Genomic DNA, 18,737 nt, shown 5'->3' with positions numbered 1-18,737 from the left:
TGCCAAAAGCCTCAGATAGCGTTTGTCAAGTCGGGAAGATGCCGGAAGGGTGGTGATGATAATAACCGTGGTCCGCGGTAAGCGCCTACTATGTGCCAGGCGCCGTTCTAAGCGCCGGGGTGGATACAACCAAATGGGGTTGGGCCCGGTCCCCGTCCCACGTGGGGCTCCCCAGTCTTCACCCCTAGGACGAAGCAGCGTGGCTCAGTGGGTAGGGCCCGGCGGTCAGGAGGACCCGGGTTCTAATCCCGCCTCCGCCACGTGTCTGCCGTGTGACCCTGGGCGAGTCCCGTCCCGTCTGCGGCCCTCGGGTCCCTCATCTGGAAAATGGGGATTAAGAGTGTGAGTCCCCGGTGGGGCAGGGACCGCGGACAACCCGATTCGGCTGCATCCGCCCCAGCGCTGAGAACAGCGCTTGGCGCAGGGGAGGCGCGCTTAACAGGCACCGTTATTCTTTTCCAGATGAGGGAACTGAGGCCCAGAGAGGCGAAGCGACTGGCCCACGGTCACCCGGCAGCCGACGAGGGGCCGGGGCCGGGATTAGAACCCGGGTCCTTCTGACTCCCAGGCCTGGGTTCTACCCATTAGACCAAGGATCCGGAGGCGCAAAGCCTAAGGCTGTTGGGAGTCCAACAAGCAGTCTCCCGCCGGTTCCCGACTGGACTGATTAGTCTGGATTCCCCGGCCCCCCCGGAGCCCCGTCCATTCTCCTCCGGGTTGGCTTCCAAGTTGTCCATCGCGTTGCCCCCTCCTCCCTCCCTCACTGAATTCGTTCAGTCATTCAACAGTATTTATTGAGCGCTTCCTAAGTGCAGAGCACTGTACTAGGCGCTCGGAATGGACAGGCCGGCAACAGAGAGAGACCGTCCCTGCCCGCTGACGGGCTAGAGCACTGTCCTGGGCGCTTGGGAGAGGACAATATCAAAGTAGAACATTCCCTGCCCACCACAAACTTAGTCTAAAGGGGAGTGCATGTGCCAGGCACTGTACTAGGCGCTTGGGAGAGCACAATACAGCAATACCACAGACAAATTCCCTGCCCACAACAAGCTTAGTCTAAGGGGGGGGGGGGCGTCTGTGTCAGGCACTGTACTAGGCGCTTGGGTGAGGACAATATAACAAATTCCCTGCCCACCACAAGCTTAGTCTAAAGGGGAGTGTATGTTCCAGGCACTGTACTAGGCGCTTGAGAGAGGACAGTACAACAATACAACAGACACACTCTCTGCCCGCAACTAGCTTAGTCTAAAGGGGAGCGTACGTGCCAGGCACTGTACTAGGCGCTTGGGAGAGGACCATACAACCATATTACAAGACACACTCCCTGCCCACAACTAACTTAGGTGCCAGGCACTGTACTAAGCGCTCGGGAGAGGACAAGACCACCTTGGGGGAGGACAGTACCACAATATAACAGACACACTCCCCGCCCACAACAAGCTTACGTGCCAGGCACTGTGCTAAGCGCTTGGGAGAGGACAATACCACAATATAACAGACACACTCCCCGCCCACGACTAACTTAGGTGCCAGGGACTGTTCTAAGCGCCCGAGAGAGGACAATACAACAGACACGCCCCCTGCCCACAACTAGCTTACGTGCCAGGCACTGTACTAAGCGCTTGGGAGGGGACGATATCACAATGTAACAGACACGCTCCCTGCCCACAGGAAGCTTAGGTACCAAGCACTGTACTGGGCGCTTGGGAGAGGACAACAGAACAACAGACGCGCGCTCTCTGCCCACAATTAGCTTAGTCTAAAGCGTGTGTGCCAGGCACTGTACTAAGCGCTTGGGAGAGGACAATGCCACAATATAACAGATACACGCTCTGCCCACAACGAGCTTAGTCTAAAGGGGAGCGTATACGCCAGGCACTGTACTAGGCGCTTGGAAGAGGACAATACAACAGACACACTCCCTGCCCACAACTAGCTTAGGGGCCAAGCACTGTACTAGGCGCTTGGGAGAGGACAACAGAACAATAAAACAGACACACTCTCTGCCCACAACGAGCTGAGTCTAAAGGAGAGCGTACGTGCCAGGCACTGTGCTAGGCGCTTGGGAGAGGACAACAGTATAACAGACACATCTCATGCCCACAACGAGCTTAGGTGCCAAGCACTGTCCTAAGCGCTTGGGAGAGGACCATACCATAATAGAACAGACCCACCCCCTGCCCACAACGAGCTCAGGTGCCGGGCACTGTGCTAAGCGCTTGGGAGAGGACATTACCACAAAAGAACGGACACACTCCCTGCAAAACGAGTTTAGGTGCCCGGCACTGTGCTAAGCGCTGAGGGGAGGATCATACCACAATTAGAACAGACACACTCCCTGCCCACAACGAGCTCAGGTGCCAGGCACTGTGCTAAGCGCTTGGGAGAGGACCATACCATAATAGAACAGACACACTCCCTGCCCCCAACGAGCTCAGGTGCCAGGCACTGTGCTAAACGCTTGGGAGAGGACCATACCACAATAGGACAGACACACCCCTTGCCCCCAACGAGCTCAGGTGCCAGGCACTGTGCTAAACGCTTGGGAGAGGACCATACCACAATAGAACGGACACACCCCTTGCCCCCAACGAGCTCAGGTGCCAGGCACTGTGCTAAACGCTTGGGAGAGGACCATACCGTAATAGAACAGACACACTCCCTGCCCACAACTAGCTTAGGTGCCAGGCACTGTGCTAAACGCTTGGGAGAGGACCATACCACAATAGGACAGACACACCCTTTGCCCCCAACGAGCTCAGGTGCCAGGCACTGTGCTAAGTGCTTGGGAGAGGACCATACCACAATATCACGAACACACTCCCTGCAAAACGAGTTTAGGTGCCAAGCACTGTGCTAAGCGCTTGGGAGAGGACCATACCATAATAGAACAGATCCACCCTCTGCCCCCAACGAGCTCAGGTGCCAGGCACTGTGCTAAACGCTTGGGAGAGGACCATACCGTAACAGAACACACTCCCTGCCCACTACTAGCTTAGGTGCCAGGCACTGTGCTAAACGCTTGGGAGAGGACCATACCATAATAGAACAGATCCATGCCCTGCCCACAACGAGCTCAGGTGCCAGGCACTGTGCTAAACGCTTGGGAGAGGACCATACCGTAATAGAACAGACACACTCCCTGCCCCCAACGAGCTTAGGTGCCAGGCACTGTGCTAAACGCTTGGGAGAGGACCATACCACAATAGGACAGACACACCCCTTGCCCCCAACGAGCTCAGGTGCCAGGCACTGTGCTAAACGCTTGGGAGAGGACCATACCACAATAGAACAGACCCACCCTCTGCAAAGCGAGCGCTCAGGTGCCAAGCACTGTGCTAAACGTTTGGGAGAGGACCATACCATAACAGAACAGACACACTCCCTGCCCACAACGAGCTCAGGTGCCAGGCACTGTGCTAAACGCTTGGGAGAGGACCATACCATAATAGAACAGACCCACCCCCTGCCCACCAACTAGTTTAGGTGCTAAGCGCTGTGCTAAACGCTTGGAAGAGGACCATACCACAATAGAACGGACCCACCCTCTGCAAAGCGAGCTCAGGTGCCAAGCACTGTGCTAAGCGCTGGGGTGTGCAGCTGGCCCTGTGCCCCGAGAGGGGAAACGACTGGGCCAAGGTCACCGCGCGGCTGGGAGGGGGGCTCTGACTACTAGGGGTTGCATGGCCGCCGTCGCCTCACCTCCTCTTCTTCCTCCTCCTCTTCTTCCTCCTCGGCCGCTCCCCTCCTCAGCAGCAGCAGCAGCAGCAGCAGCCCGGCCTCCGCCGCCACTTCCGGTTTGGCCCGCCCCGACGTCACTTCCGCTTCCGCCCGCCCCCTCCTCCGGGCGCCGCGGGGCCCAGTGCGCCTGCGCCGCCCCGTCCCCGCGGCAGCGCGCGCGTGCGTGCGTGCGTGCGGAGCGCCCCCCTGCGGGCTCTGGGGGGGACTGCCGAGGCCGCGCCCAGCTTGGGTTCGAGGCGCTGTACTAAGCGCCGGGGGGCAGGACGCTCCTAACATAGTTTTTTCCCTTTTTTGTGGGTTTAAGCGCTTATTATGCTCTAGGCTCTGTACTAAGCGCCGGGGCAGGACGCCCCTTCCATAGTTTTTTCCCTTTTGTGTATTTAAGCGCTTATTATGTTCCAGGCTCCGTACTAAGCGCCGGGACAGGACGCTCCTAACACAGTTTTTGCCTTTTTTTGTATTTAAGCGCTTATTATGTGCTACGCTGTGTACTAAGCGCCGGGGGCAGGACGCCCCTTCCATAGTTTTTTCCTTTTTCCTTTTTGTGTATTTAAGCGCTTATTATGTTCCAGGCTCCGTACGGGGCAGGACGCTCCTAACACAGTTTTTGCCTTTTTTTGTATTTAAGCGCTTATTATGTGCTACGCTGTGTACTAAGCGCCGGAGATGGGACGCTTCTTCCATAGTTTTTTTTTCCTTTTTTTGTATTTAAGTGCTTACTATGTGCTAGGCTCTATACTAAGCGCCGGGGACAGGACGCTCCTAACATAGTTTTTTTCCTTTTTTTGTATTTAAGCGCTTATTATGTGCTACGCTGTGTACTAAGCGTCGGGGGCAGGACGCTCCTTCCATAGTTTTTTTCCTTTTTTTATATTTAAGCGCTTATTATGTGCTAGTCTCTGTACTAAGCGCCGGGGACAGGATCCTCCTAACATAGTTTTTCTGCTTTTTTTGCATTTAAGCGCTTACTATGTTCTAGACTCTGTACTAAGCGCCGGGGACAGGACGCTCCTAACATGGTGTTTGCACTTAAGCGCTTACTATGTCCTAGGCTCTGTACTAAGCGCCGGGGACAGGATGCTTCCATTGTTTTTTCCTTTTTTTGTATTTAAGCGCTAATTGTGTGCTAGGCTCTGTACTAAGCGCCGGGGACAGGACGCTCCTAACATAGTCCACTCCCTTTTTTTCTATTTAAGCGCTTACTATGTGCTAGGCTCTGTACTAAGCGCCGGGGACAGGACGTCTCTAACAAAGTTTTCTCCTATTTTTTATATTTAAGGCTTACAATGTTCTAGGCTCTGTACTAAGCGCGGGGGCAGGATGCCCCTTCCATAGTTTTTTCCTTTTTTTTGTGTATTTAAGAGCTTATTATGTCCTAGGCTCTGTACTGAGCACCGGGGACAGGACGCTTCCTTCAGTTTTTTTCCTTTTTTTGTATTTAAGCGCTTACTATGTTCTGGGCTGCGTACTAAGCGCCGGGGGCAGGATGCTCCTAACATAGTTTTTTCCTCTTTTTAATATTTAAGCGCTTACTGTGTCCTAGGCTCTGTACTAAGTGCCGGGGGCAGGACGCTCCTTCTATAGTTTTTTTCGTCTTTTCTGAATTTAAGCGCTTACTGTGTGCTAAGCACTGTAATGTTGGTATTTGTTAAGCGCTTAACTATGTGCAAAGCACTGTACTAAGCGCCGGGGGAAGGACGCTCTATCCACGGTTTTTTCCCCCTTTTATTTGAATTTAAGCGCTTACTATGTGCTAAACTGTACTGGCACCAGGGGAAGGACGCTCTATCCACAGTTTGTTCCCCTTTTTGTGAATTTAAGCGCTCACTAAGTGCTAAACACTGTACTAAGCACCAGGGGAAGGACGCTCTATCCACAGTTTTTTTCCCCTTTTTTTGAATTTAAGCGCTCACTAAGGGCTAGGCACTGTACTAAGCGCCGGGGACAGGACCGTCTTTCAATAGTTTTTCTTCTTTTTTGAATTTAAGCGCTTACTAAGGGCTAGGCACTGTACTAAGCGCCGGAGACAGGACAGTCAATAGTTTTCCCTCTTTTTTGTATTTATGCGTTTACTATGTGCTAGGCACTGTACTAAGCGCCGGGGACAGGACGCTCCACCAATAGTTTTTTTCCCTTTTTCATATCTTTAAGCGCTCCCTACGTCCTGGGCTCTGTACTGCCCTCATTTGCCAAATAGGGATTGAGACTGTGAGCCCTTTTTCGGCGTCTACTATGTGCCAGGCACTGTCCTAAACGCTGGGGCAGCAACGAGGTAATCAGGTTCTCACGCTCTTATCCCCATTTTGCAGATGAGGGGAGGCCCAGAGAAGTGCAGCGACTGGCAGGAGGCCACACAGCGGACACGTGGCAGAAGCGGGATTCGAACCCAGGTCCTCCCTGAGGCGCTGGCGGCGTGCTTGCTGTCCCGTAGCATTTATTAAGCACCTGCTGTGTGTGGAACACTGTGCCCAGCGCTGGGAGGAGACAGGCGACAGAATTAGAGAAGCAGCGTGGCTCCGTGGAAGGAGCCCGGGCTTGGGAGTCCCGGGTCGTGGGTTCGAATCCCGCCGCCGCCACACGGCTGTGGGACTGTGGGCAAGTCACTTCTCTGGGCCTCAGTTCCCTCATCTGGAAAATGGGGACGAAGGCCGTGAGCCTCACGTGGGACCACCTGACGACCCTGGATCTCCCCCAGCGCCTAGAACAGTGCTCTGCACAGAGTAAGCGCTTAACAAATACCAACATTATTATTATTATTATTATTGAGAAGCAGCGGTGGCTCCGTGGAAAGAGCCCGGGGCTTGGGAGTCCCGGGTCAGGGGTTCAAATCCCGGCTCCGCCACTTGTCAGATGTGTGACTGTGGGCAAGTCACTTCCCGTCTCTGGGCCTCAGTGACCTCCCATCTGTAAAATGGGAATAAACCGTGAGCCTCACGTGGGACAACCCGATGACCCTGTGTCTCCCCCAGCGCTTAGAACGGTGCTCTGCACATAGTAAGCGCTTAACAAATACCAACATTATTATTATTATAAGGAATTGCGGGGTCCACCCACACCGCGCCACCGGGAAGCAGAGATTATTGGACGTGTCCTAGGCCTGGAGCCTTTGCCGATGGCGTCAGTGGGCAAGGACCGTCTCCATCTGTTGCCGATTTGTCCATTCCAAGCGCTTAGTACAGTGCTCTGCACGTAGTAAGCGCTCAATAAATACTATGGAATGCATGAATGAAATTCCTCTCGATCCCATCACCTGGAAGTAGAGAGGCATCACAATTTCCATGGAAATCCATGAATCGCGCGATAACTTCCCAGTTTAAGTAAACTCACGTACTTTTTTTGGGGGGGGGGGACGGGGACGTGATAATCTCTTCAGAAGTGCAGGTCCAGTGTCCCACAAGTGTTTCTTCAAGATGTAAGAAACAAATATATTTTACCGTATATATTTTCTGTATATATATTTTCATTATCCTATTTATTTTGTTAGATGTACATCACCTTGATTCTATTTATTTGCTGTTGTTTTAATGAGATGTTCATCCCCTCGATTCTATTTATTGCTATTGTTTCTGTCTGTCCGTCTCCCCCGATTAGACCGTAAGCCCGTCCAAGGGCAGGGACTGTCTCTATCTGTTACCCATTTGGCCATTCCAAGCGCTTAGTACAGTGCTCTGCACATAGTAAGCGCTCAATAAATACCATTGAATGAAGGAATGAATAAAATCGTCGTTTTTGTACAATTCTACTCAGGTGTCAGAAGCCTTTGCACGTCCAAGGCGACCGGGCCCCCACAGGAGACGGGAATCGTGTCCGAATCTACGTTCTTGTACCCGGTGGACAGAGTGTGGGCCCGGGAGCCAAAGGGACCCGAGTTCTAATCCCGGCTGGGTCACTTGTCCGCCGTTGGGGCCCCGGGTGAGTCGCTTCGCTTCTCCGCGCCTCAGTTACCTCATCTGTCAAATGGGGATTCTGGCCGCCAGCCCCACGGGCTGATGATCTTGCGTCTACCGCAGTGCTTAGAACAGTGCCTGGCACATAGGAAGCGCTCAATACATTCTTTTAGTCGTTCGATCGTAATTATTGAGCGCTTACTGTGTGCGGAGCACTGTGCTGAGCGCTTGAAATACTAGGCTGGCACGCCTCCGGGGGAGACTAGAGCCTAATTCCAGCGGCCTTAGACCGCCTGGCCGACGCTCGACATGGATTAAGCACAAAATACCAAAATACTGATGATAATTCATCACGATAATTAATCAGGATAATTATGATACTAGTCTAACCCTTACTACGTGCCAAACATTAGACCCAAGACCCCAACTCCTCGGGTTGGATTCAGCCCCTCCCAGCCGCGACTCCCACTCTTCATCTTAGAGAAGCAGCGTGGCTTAGAGGCAAGAGCCCGGGCTTGGGAGTCAGAGGTCGTGGGTTCTAATTCCGGCTCTGCCACTTGTCAGCTGTGCGACTGTGGGCCAGTCACGTCACTTCTCTGGGCCTCAGTGACCTCATCTGTCAAATGGGGATGAAGCCCGTGAACCCCGTGGGCGACAACCCGATCACCTTGGATCCGCCCCAGAGCTTAGACCAGTGCTTGGCACATGATAAGCACTTAAATATCGTTATTATTACTATCCCCGTTTTCCAGATAACGTTATTGGTTAAGCGTTTCCTATGTGCCAAGCACTGTTCTAAGCGCTGGGGTAGGTACAAGGTTGTCCCATGTAATTTTACAGATGAGGTCACCGAGGCCCAGAGAAGTGAAGCGACTAAGGTCACACAGCTGACAAGCGGGGACTCGAACCCGTGTCCTCTGACTCCCAATTCCTCTAAGCCCCGCATTGAGGCCCAGAGAAGTCAAGCGACTCGCCCCGGCTCACACAGCAGACGGGTGGCGGAGCCGGGATGAGGACCCAGGTCCTTCTGACTCCCGGGCCCGGGCTCTGCCCACTAAGCCGCCCTGCTTGGTGGCGTCGGACCCGTTTTCCGGGGGAAGGGCGCGAGTTGGAGAGGTCGTGTCTCCGGCCCGTCTCCACCTGCTCTTTCGACGTCTGCCCCCGACCGGCCCCTTAGAGGCAGGGCGACAGCAAGCGCTCAATAAGTAACGACCAACCGCCTGCCCGGTGTCGAAATCAAGGCAGCAAAGAGGGCTAAATCATCGCCATCAGCGGCCTGAAACCTCAACACCTTTTCGATTTCAAGAATCTCACTTTTGCTGCGAGTCCTCTGAAAGTTACTCAACTTTCGACAGAGGATCTTGCAGTCAAGGGCGTTCGGTTCGGAATCTAGTCCTCAGCGGGGTCGTTTTTTTCCACTCACATCCACCAGTGTTTTCTTCTTCCCGATCTAAACCGAGAACCCCGATCTCGTCGTATTTTCCCCGTCCGGAGCTTCGGGAGGAAGTGGGAGGGGGGGACGGGGAGAGATGATTCTTGACGGAAATTCGCTTCGAATTACCGGGGGGCGGATTAGATAGAGCCAAGAAATGCAAGGGAAATATCTGCCATCTTCAAATTTAGGATTTGATCCACACGCTAGAATAGGATAAAGACAACTTTCCAATCCTGAGGAAGTTTCAAAGAGATGGGGGGGCGGGCGGGGAGAGGGGAAAGTCACACTGACAAACGAAGACCACCCGAACCAAAAAGCTCCTGAAAGGCCAGTTGGTAGGATTCCATCCGTTTTCTAGTCTGCGACACACAATTGCAACATGATGTCATTTATTTACCAAGACTCTGAAAGAATCTGAGTCCCCAGATCAAATATATACATTTTTTTTTTAATATTTGAAATATTTACATTGTGGAACCTTCTCACGTTCCCGTCTGTTAAGAACAGTGTTTTCGGATGTCCTCTCGAGATGCAAGAAATTTAGGAACTCCAGGTCACGCTTCTGCTATTTTCAAATCCCGTACCCTTTCGTTCCATAGTTATAAAGGTACGGGAAGAGCCTAACTTGTTTGCTCTCAGGAGCCGTTACGCCTTCGATTTTGATTTTTTTAAGGTTTCGCTCCCCGGCGAACTTCCGTCCTACAACGTCGGCCAGTGGCAATTTCTAAACGCACATCGGTCTGTCTTTTTACCTGGATACGTAGAGGCAGAGTCTTCCATCGCCTTAACGGTTTATTTCTGAGATCCTCCGGGGGCTACTCGGGGGGTGTACGTCGCGAGCCGACATCCCCGGACAGGCGGTCCCGTGAAACGGCTCTGCTCGACTCACTTCACGATTCCCACCCACCCCGCCCACCCCCCGCAGTCCTAAAAGGGGTGGAGGGTTCGGTGGCTCTTTAAAAAGAACGTTTCTTCAGAGGGAATCTTTAAACATCGATTAGGTTTCTAGAGAGCGGAAGTAAGAAGTGACGAAACCTCGGGTCCGCGTTAAGCGACGGTGTCCGGACGGACCCACCGGCCCAACTTTGGAAGGGGGAAATGGAAAGAGCTCCGGGCCGCGCGCTCTTCCCCTAGAAGGGAGAAGGGAGCAGCGTTCTGGCTCGACAGAACGCCGGGGTGATAAATAATGCTTTCAGGGTTTTAGGTTGGCACCTTCTCACTACTTTCCCCTCGGAGTAAAATGTTCCAGGCGGCCCCCTTCCTTATGACAAATGGAGGGATGGGGGGAATGAGAAATTCACACACGCACACACGGAGAATATCGAGGAGCGGATTGTCCGTTTAAACCCTGCCTTTTACATGTTGATTTGAAGCTTCCTATTTTATGCCTTAAAGTGAACTTGTGATTTCTGATCAGGTTTTGTCGTCTTTTTTTTTTTTTGGTGGTTGTTAAATAAAAAAGTGGGGTGGGGGGGCGGGAGAGGGCTCCAAGACGACCAATATACTTTCAGTAGAAATCCTAAACCTTGGTTTCTGACCGGTACAATTCAACATTAAGTGCAAATGTTTAGCAAAAGAAACGGGGAGTCATTTTAATATTTACAAGGAACAGATTATTAGCAGAACAAGATTACCAGATAGGCTGTGTACAGTAGCTGCATCTTATAAAACATACCAGCAGTCGGATCTGGTGAATTATTATAAAGAGAACCAATGTAGGATTCAGATAACTCTACAACCAAGGGAGAAGGGGCATCAGAGCAGAGGACACTTCTGGGCATCAGAGCAGAGGACACCTTTTTTTTTTTCACATTTTCTACATAAAAAAAAAAATTACGGATCTCACAAGTGTCTTTGAGGACAGAGAAAATTCCAAGTCCTTGAATGGCGGGAGAGGGGGGAGGGAGGGGGGAATTTGAAATGGATCCCTAAATGTAAAAACGGCTTTACTTCACGAGACCGATCTTCTTGGCTTCTGTTTCGTATATTAACAATCTCCACATTTTGACTATAAAAACTTCAGCTTCTTCATCTAGTACCTGAGAAGAACAACGACAACAGAACACGGAATTACATTTCCATTAGGAGTAGACACCGTGAAGGACGGAGTGACGTGGGTTCAAATCCTCTAGACTAAGCCCGCTGTGAGCAGGGAAACGTGGCTCTGATATCGTCAGGTAGATTCGTTGAGTCTAGTCCCGGTCCCGCCCCTTGCCCGCGGTGTGACCTCGGCCAAGTCACTTCCCTGCCCTGGGCTTCGGTTTCCTCATCTGTAAAACGGGGGCCCGGGCCCTTAGACCATCAGGCTTAGACCGTGTGCGACCTTCTCTCTATCCCGGCGCTCGGGCACACGGTGCTCAGTACAGCGACGACGTTTACTGTTACACGTGAAACTAGATTTTAAGTCTCGTTTTTGCTGCGGTTCATTTTTAAAAAGACAGGTATCTCTGCGATAAAATGCACAAGGGGGGGGGGGGGGGGGGCGGAAGAGCTGACGGGGGCCGTAGATCGGTAGGAATATAATCGATCTAAAAGGATCTCCTGGGGACTATTCCACTTTTCAGCACCACAGTCCGATGAAGCGGGTCCGACGACTTTGCCCATCTGCAGCTGGGAAAATGAAGACCGCAACGGAGTGGTGCTTGCCTGGCATATAGGAAGTGCCTAACGGGTACCGTAATTATTATTATTATTATTACTATTATTAGCCCAAGGTCACTCAGAGCTGCCTGACTCAGCAGGAGAGCTCCTTTGCCAAACTTTAGCTCATCGGTTCCGTCGTCTGTCAGTTGGCGATGAAGACCGGGAGCCCCGTGTGGGACGGGGACTGGATCCGATTGCCTGAATCTACCCCAGCGTTCAGCACAGTGCCTGGCACGTAGAACGCACTTAAATACCACACAAAAAAAGTCACTTCCCTTCTCTGGGCCTCAGTCCCCTCATCTGTCGAACACCGTGAGCCCCACGGGGGACGGGGACTGGATCCAATCTGATTAGCCTGAATCTACCCCCAGCGCCTAGTACAGTGCCTGGCAAACAGTAAATGCTTAATACTATTAAAAAACAAACCAAAGGAAAAAAAAATATGGATGGCACAGTCCTTGTTGAGGAGTTCTCGGCAAACTACACCCTTCCCTTTCTCGCTACACCTTAAGCTCGTTACGGGTGGGGAACGTGTCTGTTTATTGTTGTACTGTTCTTTCCCAAGCGCTGAGTACAGTGCTCTGCACACAGTGAAGCGCTCGAGAAATAGGAATGACTGAGTGAGTGAATTTTAACCGAGCCCCATGAGGTGCCCTAAGCGTAAAGCCTCCATCCACCGTCATCCGATGACCAAAGCGGCCACTTCCTCCATTCCTGACCTCTTGGGCAGGGTGGGTGGGGGGCGGGAAAGGCGCGAGGGGAACTAGCTGCGGGAAGGAGCACTAACCTGCCCCCAGTCAACACTCCAGAATTGGGCGGTGGGGAACGAGACCACTAATCCGACTTGTAAATACACTGGCCCAGCCTCAACACCTCAAGCGCTGTGCACATAGTAAGCGCTCAATAAACGTGACAATGAATGAACAAAGGACTCTTTTGTGGTTCCCGACCATCGGGGCTTTCTCTTGCTAGGCCGGATGCAGACATAAGTAACGGCCAAGAAAGGTAGCGCTCCATCCTTTCATCGCTTTTCGTCGACTCTCGCTGGGCTTTTTTATGAAAGACCCTGGATTAAACAACCTAGCCCCGGAATCTCAGCCTGAGCTGACAGAATCGGAAAGGAAGATGGAGCGGCTGGATGGATTACTGCGCCTCCCAATCGGTCTTGCCTTCCGACTGGGGAAATTTAAATAGTAGGTCCTGCTTGGGTCTCCCCATCCTAAAAATAAAAACCCTCCCTGGAATTCAGGGCTCCCTCCAATTATCACCCCATGCCCCTCCTACTGTTCCTCTTCAAACTCCAGCGGGCCGTCCACGCCTTTCCGCTTCCTCTCCTCCAATTCTCCCCTTCCCTGACCCCCTCCGATCTGGCTCCCGCCCCGTCACTCCAAAACCGCCCCCTCAAAGATCACCAACGATCTTCTTGCCACCCCAAACGGCCTTGACTCCATCCTCATCCCCCTCCGACCTCTCGGCTGCCTTCGACACTGCGGACCATCCCCTTTTCCTGGAAACGTTATCCAACCTCGGCTTCACCGACACTGTCCTCCCCCGATTCTCCTCCGATCTCTCGACCCGCTCGTTCTCGGGCTCTTTCGCGGCTCCTCCTCTGCTTCCCACCCCGAACCTCTGCCTCCCAGGCCCCGGGCTCTCGTCACTAAACCATGCTGCTGCTGCTTCAGGGTTAAAGGGAAACGAACAAGGTGGAACTCCGACTTACCATGGCGACGTCATCTAATATGCTCTGAGGGGAGCTGTGAGCCATCACCTGGAGGAAACCAAAGGTGGTCAGTTGGCAAACTAAAAACCGGATGTGGCAAGCTTAGTCCGCCGAGTTGGCCTCCGCCGACAGATCAGAGAATCTGCGACTGTGACTCTCCAGGGTGGACTGGATAAAAACTCATCGAATCCCTAACGGGATCCATCCATCGCGGGATGAATTTGCTGGGATGGGGAGAGGCCAAAGAATGGAAGGAGAGAAGAGACTTCCACGTCTATTTTAAGGAGTTTGACCCAAGGGCTAATTATTCTCTCTCTCTCTCACACACACACAAAAAAACCCACCAAACCCCGAAGTAAAAAACTATGGAGTCAAAAATCATTTCACTATTTGCTGCACCTAAAGGATCATGGCCAACTTACACTCTTGGGGTCCCGGGTCGGGGCGCTTGGATTTGCTCTCTTTATTCACCCCTCTCTTGGCCCTACGGCACTTATGTCCCCAGATCAGTCATTTACCCAGCGCTTAGTACAGTGCCTGGCACACAGTAAACACTCAACAAGAACCATTATTATTATTATTACTTCCTTCTATTCACGTCCGTCTTCCCCTCTAGCTCGCTGTGGGCAGGGAACGTACTCTCCCAAGCGCTTCGTACAGTGCCCCGCACACCGTGAGCGCTCAACAAATACAACTGACGAATCTACCGACAGAGCATCTAATTTTCCCAAACCCAGCTTCTGGCATTACCGGTTTCCGGGGCCTTTTTTACCCCCCTCCGACGTATCTGGGGGATAACCTTTGCTTTACCAGGCGGTGGTGGGGGTGATTGGGAGGACCCTGGGGTAGCATCTTTAAGCAAGCAACAGGTTCTAATTTCGACTCCAGGCAAGTGAAAAGCATTTCAAAGTGGCTGTTCTACCCGGAGGGCCTTTTAAAAATGACATCCAAACCAGGTTATGCTCTCTACAGACCCCCGATGCGGCGCACATGCTCACCTTCGAACAGACGAAATCAACTAATGTGGCTTCTTCTTCACCAATATATTCTATGATCTTCTTATTGATCCACGGTCTAATTCGACGTTCCATTAACGTCTGCAAAAGGGAGGGGAGTTTTTTTTAGTCCTGGGCAACTGTTTACTCGGCAACGGAGCCCGGCACCGTTTTATCTTGCGGTGAAAGCAAACGCCACCGGGGAGAGCGACCGGGCTCTCTGAATTTTCAACCACCAGCCCACATGTGGGCAGGGGACGTGTCCACTGATTCAGCTTTTCCAAACGCTTAGTACAGTGTGCTGCACGCGGTAAGCGCTCAGTAGATACCAACGACTGATTAGAATACACGAGCGGAAAATAAAGCGGGTAACCAAGAGGACGGGCCAAGGAAGCTTCTAAAGCTGACGCCACCCGCGGTAACAAAGAAGCGGCCACGGACACGGACACGGACACCTCTAATTTCCAACTTCTCACTGGGCGAGGGTGAAAAGAAAACTTTTGTCGTCAAAAGTTGCCCTCTGCGTGTTTTTGTTGTCCGTCTGGCTCCTTAACCTGAGTCTACAGCGAGTCTTATTTTCTCCAAAACCATTCGGTCCACGTTTCCCCACTCCTCAGGAACTTTCGCCGGTTGCCCATCCTCCTCCGCATCAAACGGAAACTCGGTACCGTCGGCTTTAAAGCTCTCAAATCACCTTTCCCCCTCCTGCTTCGCCTCGCTGCTCTCCTACTCGGCCCCGTACCCTCTTCTCCCTCTAACCCCCCACCTGCTCGCTGAACCCTGGTCTCGTCCATCTCGCGGCCCACGTCCCGCCTCGGGTCAGGAACGCCCGCCCTCTTCATATCCCACAGACGATGACTCTCCCCACCTTCAGGGCCCGACTCCTCCGAGAGGCTTACCCCGACTAAGCCCTCCTTTTCTCTTCTCCCGCCCCCTTCTGCATCTCCCCGACTTGTTCCCTATATTCACCACCCACTTCCCAGTCCTTCAACACTTAGGCCAACGTCTATCATTATTGATATAAATGCCTGTCTTCCCTCTAGAACGTATGCTTGTTGTGGGGAGGGAATGTGTCCGATATAATTCTATTGTCCTCTCCTCCATCCACACAGTAAGTGCTCCATAAATACGACGGCCTGATTGACTAGAGCTGACCCCAAATTCAGGCAGCCCCCCGCCCAGCCTCTCTTTTCCCTCGAATCCAAGATTCACCACCCAGGTGAGAGGGTACCAGGACGCCCGCCCCCCCGACCGTCCGCTTCCCCAGATGGATTTTTCGTTCTCGACTTGGCCTCACTCCGAGGAGCCGAGGTGTGACTCACGGAATCCACGATGGACCAGTCGAGGGGGTAGGCGAAGAGCTCCGGTTTCGCCGTGGGAATCTTCTCGATCAGGCTCTTGATGTGCTTGCGCTTCTCTTCCGTGTTGACGGTGCCTTTGGCCGAGCTCTTGTCGTCTTCGCCGTAATCCAGGGGGACCAGCTTCCTTTTCCGGGGGACGTCGTCGCTGTCTTCGTCCTCGAATTTGTTGAACACGCTGTCCACGGGGAGCTTCTTTCTCTTTACCGCGTTTGGCTGGCTGGGACTATTGGAGGCGCCTAGGGTGGAAAACGATACGATAACGATGATAAATGGCATCTGTTCGGCGCTTACTGTGTGCCAAGCACTGTTCTGAGCGCTGGGACGGATCTAAGTCGGCACGTGGACTTTAAGCGGCCTGCCCGCGGTCACCCAGTCAACGTGTGGAGGAAGAGGGCCGAATCTGACCCCGGTTTCCGTTCTCCTTCCACCAGACCAAGCTGCCTCTCACACGGGCTGAGCATCGTTTAGACTGAGAGTCCGTTACTGGGCAGGGATCGCCTCTCTCTGTGGCCGAACTGTCCATTCCAAGCGCTTAGTACAGCGCTCTGAGCATAGTAAGCACTCAATACTGAATGAATGAATCTACAAGGGACTACAAAAACAGCCCCTGGAAACACCGTTTTTGGAGTACGGTCTGCCAAGGTTCGGGTAACGCCGTCTGTCGCAACGCTCCTCTGGAGAAAAGAGCCGACCGTTCGAAGAACCAACAGATCGGCGGGTTTTTCCTGAGCGCTTCCTCTGTTCGGAGCGCTGTACTAAGCGCTTGGGAGAGTATGATGTAACAACCTCTGTGTAGGCTTGTGGTATCGCTTTCGCCCCCTTCCTCAGCTCGAGGCCTGCGGGATCGCCCCTGGGTGTGCTCGCCGAGGCAGCGTGGCTTAGCGGCTACAGCCCGGGCCTGGGAGCCGGGCGGTCCTGGGTTCTAATCCCGGCTCCGCCGCTTATCTGCGGTGTGACCTCGGGCAAGCCGCTTCATTTCTCCGGGCCTCACTTACCTCGCCTGTACAATGGGGATCGAGACTGTGAGCCCTGTGTGGGACGGGGGCTGTGTCCACCCCGCTTTGCTTCTATCCACCCCAGCGCCTAGTACAGTGCCTGACAAATAGTAAGCGCTTAACGAATTTCTATTAATTATTAAGAGCTTCACAACACATCGTCCCTTTGTAATCTTCCCCCGATTAGACTTGTAAGCCCCTCAAAGGGCAGGGACTGTCTCTGTTACCGATTTGTCCATTCCAAGCGCTTAGTACAGTGCTCTGCACATAGTAAGCGCTCAATAAATGCTACTGAATGAATGGTCTACTGAAAGGAGTATCTGAGAACAGGATAAAGCTGCTAATCCCGGCTCTGCCTCTTGTCCGCTGTGTGACCGTGGACAAGTCACTTAACTTCTCTGCGTCTCAGTTCAAATGGGGATTAAACTGTGAGCCTCAGGTGGGACAACCTAATTACCTTGTATCTGCCCCAGCGCTTAGTAGAGTGCTCGGCACATAGTAAGCGCTTAACAAATATCATCATCATTATTATTATCATCTTATCGGGAGCCCTGGCCCGCTGTTAATCATCTCAAGCACACAGTTTAAGTGCTCAGTAGATACAACTGAGTGAATGACTGAATTCATTCATTCATTCAATAGTATTTATGGAGCGCTTACTATGTGCAGAGCACTGTACTAAGCGCTTGGAATGGACAAATCGGCAACAGATAGAGACGGTCCCTGCCCACTGACGGGCTAATCTGGACAAGGGGAGGGGCTGGATGGAAAACCCAGTCTCATGGAGTTGTTGCTGTTCACCCTGATGTATTTACCCTTTATCGTAGTTTTTGATTACATCAGATGCCGTCTTGTCTAAAAGCGACTCTGGATTACTCAGAGTTGAAATGGCCTTGACTAGCGGGGGAAACTCTGTCCCTTCAACCACCACTCCCTACTAAGGCGAGCAGAAGCGCTAATAATAATAATAATCGTGGTACAATAATAATCGTGGTACTTCTTAAGCGCTTACGACGTGCTAGGCGCTGTAATAATAATAATAATAATAATGTTGGTATTTGTTAAGCGCTTACTATGTGCAGAGCACTGTTCTAAGCGCTGGGGGAGATACAGGGTCATCAGGATGTCCCACATGAGGCTCCCAGTCTTCACCCCCATTTTACAGATGAGGGAACGGAGGCATAGAGAAGTAAAGTGGCTTGCCCATAGTCACATAGCTGACGGGTGGCAGAGCTGGGATTCGAACCCATGACCTCTGGCTCCCAAGCCCGGGCTTTTTCCACTGAGCCACGCTGCTTCTCTGTACTAAATGCAGGGGCGGATACAAGTTGGTGGCTTTGGACGCCGTCTCTACGAGAGCCGCTCCAACGCAACGCAGGGTCCAGGAAGCTTCACCAACGGAAGCAGGACCCTTAGGCGGAACCGAACCAGGGGGCATCTGCATTTCTGACTTTCTTCAGTGAGCGGCTTAAACGCCCCCCTCGCCCCAGCCCAACCCCGCCAATCCCCCCCCCCCCCCCGAGACTCCGTTTCTAAATCAACGACCGCCTTCCTACCCCCTCCCGCTGGCTCTGCCCCCCCCCGGGAGGACTCGAGGGAGAGGGGCTCCTACCGAGCTTCAGACTCAGTCCGATTTTGGGCCGGTGCTCCTCGGGCTGCTGCTGGTCGGGGGAGTTCTCGTGGGGGATGATGATGCCGCAGGGGGAGTCCTCCCCGGGGGTGTTGGGGGTCGCGTTGCCGCTGGCGGAGGAGACCGACGGGGCCGAGCTGATGGGTCGCAGGGTTGGTTTCAGGCAGGGTTTCTGCTCCGGTTCTTCCTCCTCTTCCACGGGCTCTTCTCTCTTTTCCTCTTTCTCCTGCTTCTCTTCCTCCTCCTCCTCCGATTCCGGTTCCTGCTTTATCTGCGGCTGTCTGCGCCTTTCGGCTTCTTGCTCCATCTGCGGCGAACGAAAGGCTCATT

General features: G+C 52.8%; 2 protein-coding genes across 2 annotated transcripts in view; both read right to left on the bottom strand.

The window, feature by feature from the left end:
• The window catches only part of PSEN1 (presenilin 1), a 52,842-nt gene extending 49,087 nt beyond the window's left edge, over positions 1 to 3,755 (bottom strand). Inside the window, exon 1 of the mRNA XM_029067159.2 lies at positions 3,703 to 3,755. The gene's annotated coding sequence lies outside the window, so the exon portion shown is untranslated. The remainder of the gene's footprint in view (positions 1 to 3,702) is intronic.
• A 5,680-nt stretch (positions 3,756 to 9,435) lies between these two features.
• RBM25 (RNA binding motif protein 25) overlaps positions 9,436 to 18,737 on the bottom strand; it is a 43,475-nt gene continuing 34,173 nt past the window's right edge. Inside the window, 5 exon segments of the mRNA XM_029080194.2 lie at positions 9,436 to 11,102; positions 13,427 to 13,474; positions 14,425 to 14,523; positions 15,744 to 16,018; positions 18,390 to 18,714. Of these exon segments, the coding sequence (XP_028936027.1) occupies positions 11,010 to 11,102; positions 13,427 to 13,474; positions 14,425 to 14,523; positions 15,744 to 16,018; positions 18,390 to 18,714 (840 nt within the window). The 3' untranslated portion in view covers positions 9,436 to 11,009.

Source organism: Ornithorhynchus anatinus, chromosome 1, assembly GCF_004115215.2.
Source record: "Ornithorhynchus anatinus isolate Pmale09 chromosome 1, mOrnAna1.pri.v4, whole genome shotgun sequence".
NCBI classification, from domain to species: domain Eukaryota; kingdom Metazoa; phylum Chordata; class Mammalia; order Monotremata; family Ornithorhynchidae; genus Ornithorhynchus; species Ornithorhynchus anatinus.
The sequence above is the reverse complement of the archived record's forward strand: the minus strand, read 5'-3'. Positions and strand labels throughout refer to the sequence as shown.